At 45.3% G+C, this 1,005-nt stretch overlaps 1 protein-coding gene across 1 annotated transcript in view; it reads right to left on the bottom strand.

Annotated features, from left to right (window-relative positions):
* The window catches only part of cibar1 (CBY1 interacting BAR domain containing 1), a 31,004-nt gene that overhangs the window by 26,722 nt on the left and 3,277 nt on the right, over nucleotides 1-1,005 (bottom strand). Inside the window, exon 4 of the mRNA XM_024143006.2 lies at nucleotides 262-363. Within this exon, the coding sequence (XP_023998774.1) occupies nucleotides 262-363 (102 nt within the window). The remainder of the gene's footprint in view (nucleotides 1-261; nucleotides 364-1,005) is intronic.

Below are 1,005 nucleotides of genomic sequence, written 5' to 3'. Positions count from 1 at the left end.
GTGTTTAGTCTCATCCCATTGACCTTACTCGTGTTTAGTCTCCTCCCATTGACCTTACTGGTGTTTAGTCTCCTCCCATTGACCTTACTAGTGTTTAGTCTCATCCCATTGACCTTACAAGCGTTTAGTCTCATCCCAATGACCTTACTAGTGTTTAGTCTCATCCCATTGACACGCGAACACATACACCAGGTGAATAACAATGTAGTCTAATACATGACTGGTGTAAAGGGATGATAGGTGAGAGAGCATTAAGGATACAATGATCTGTCTGTCAGAGGGGTTTCTCTGTCTCATTCTCTCCAGCTGCTGCATCTGTTTAGACTCCCTGTTCCTGGCACTCTGACTGGTCTTCAGGTCCTCCTGTCAATCACAGAGGTGCATGTTGAGGCAGCTGGGGTTAGTGGATTAAATCATGGTGTTTCAAATCACACACCCTTCCCTGTATAGTGCACTAGTTTTGATCAGGAATCTATGGGCGACGGACAAGAGTAGTGAACTATAAAGGGAATATAGTGTCATTTGGGAGCCATTTTTATACATATTTCAATAAAATTACGATTTCAATTAAGATCACAGTAAGATCCAACCAACTGTAGAATACAGCCAGGCCACAGTAAGATCCAACCAACCGTAGAATACAGCCAGGCCACAGTAAGATCCAACCAACCGTAGAATACAGCCAGGCCACAGTAAGATCCAACCAACTGTAGAATACAGCCAGGCCACAGTAAGATCCAACCAACTGTAGAATACAGCCAGGCCACAGTACGATCCAACCAACTGTAGAATACCCTAACCCTAACCCAATGGTCGGTTGGTTAGATCTTACTGTGGCCTGGCTGTATTCTACAGTTGGTTGGATCTTACTGTGGCCTGGCTGTATTCTACAGTTGGTTGGATCTTACTGTGGCCTGGCTGTATTCTACAGTTGGGCCAACCAACGGTAGGAATACAGCCCCAGCCCACCAGTAAGATCCAACCAAAATGTGAAGACAGCCAGGC

This window comes from Salvelinus sp. IW2-2015, unplaced genomic scaffold (assembly GCF_002910315.2).
Source record: "Salvelinus sp. IW2-2015 unplaced genomic scaffold, ASM291031v2 Un_scaffold3588, whole genome shotgun sequence".
In the NCBI taxonomy this organism is placed as follows: Eukaryota; Metazoa; Chordata; class Actinopteri; order Salmoniformes; family Salmonidae; genus Salvelinus; species Salvelinus sp. IW2-2015.
This window is presented reverse-complemented; position numbering and strand designations above follow the sequence as displayed.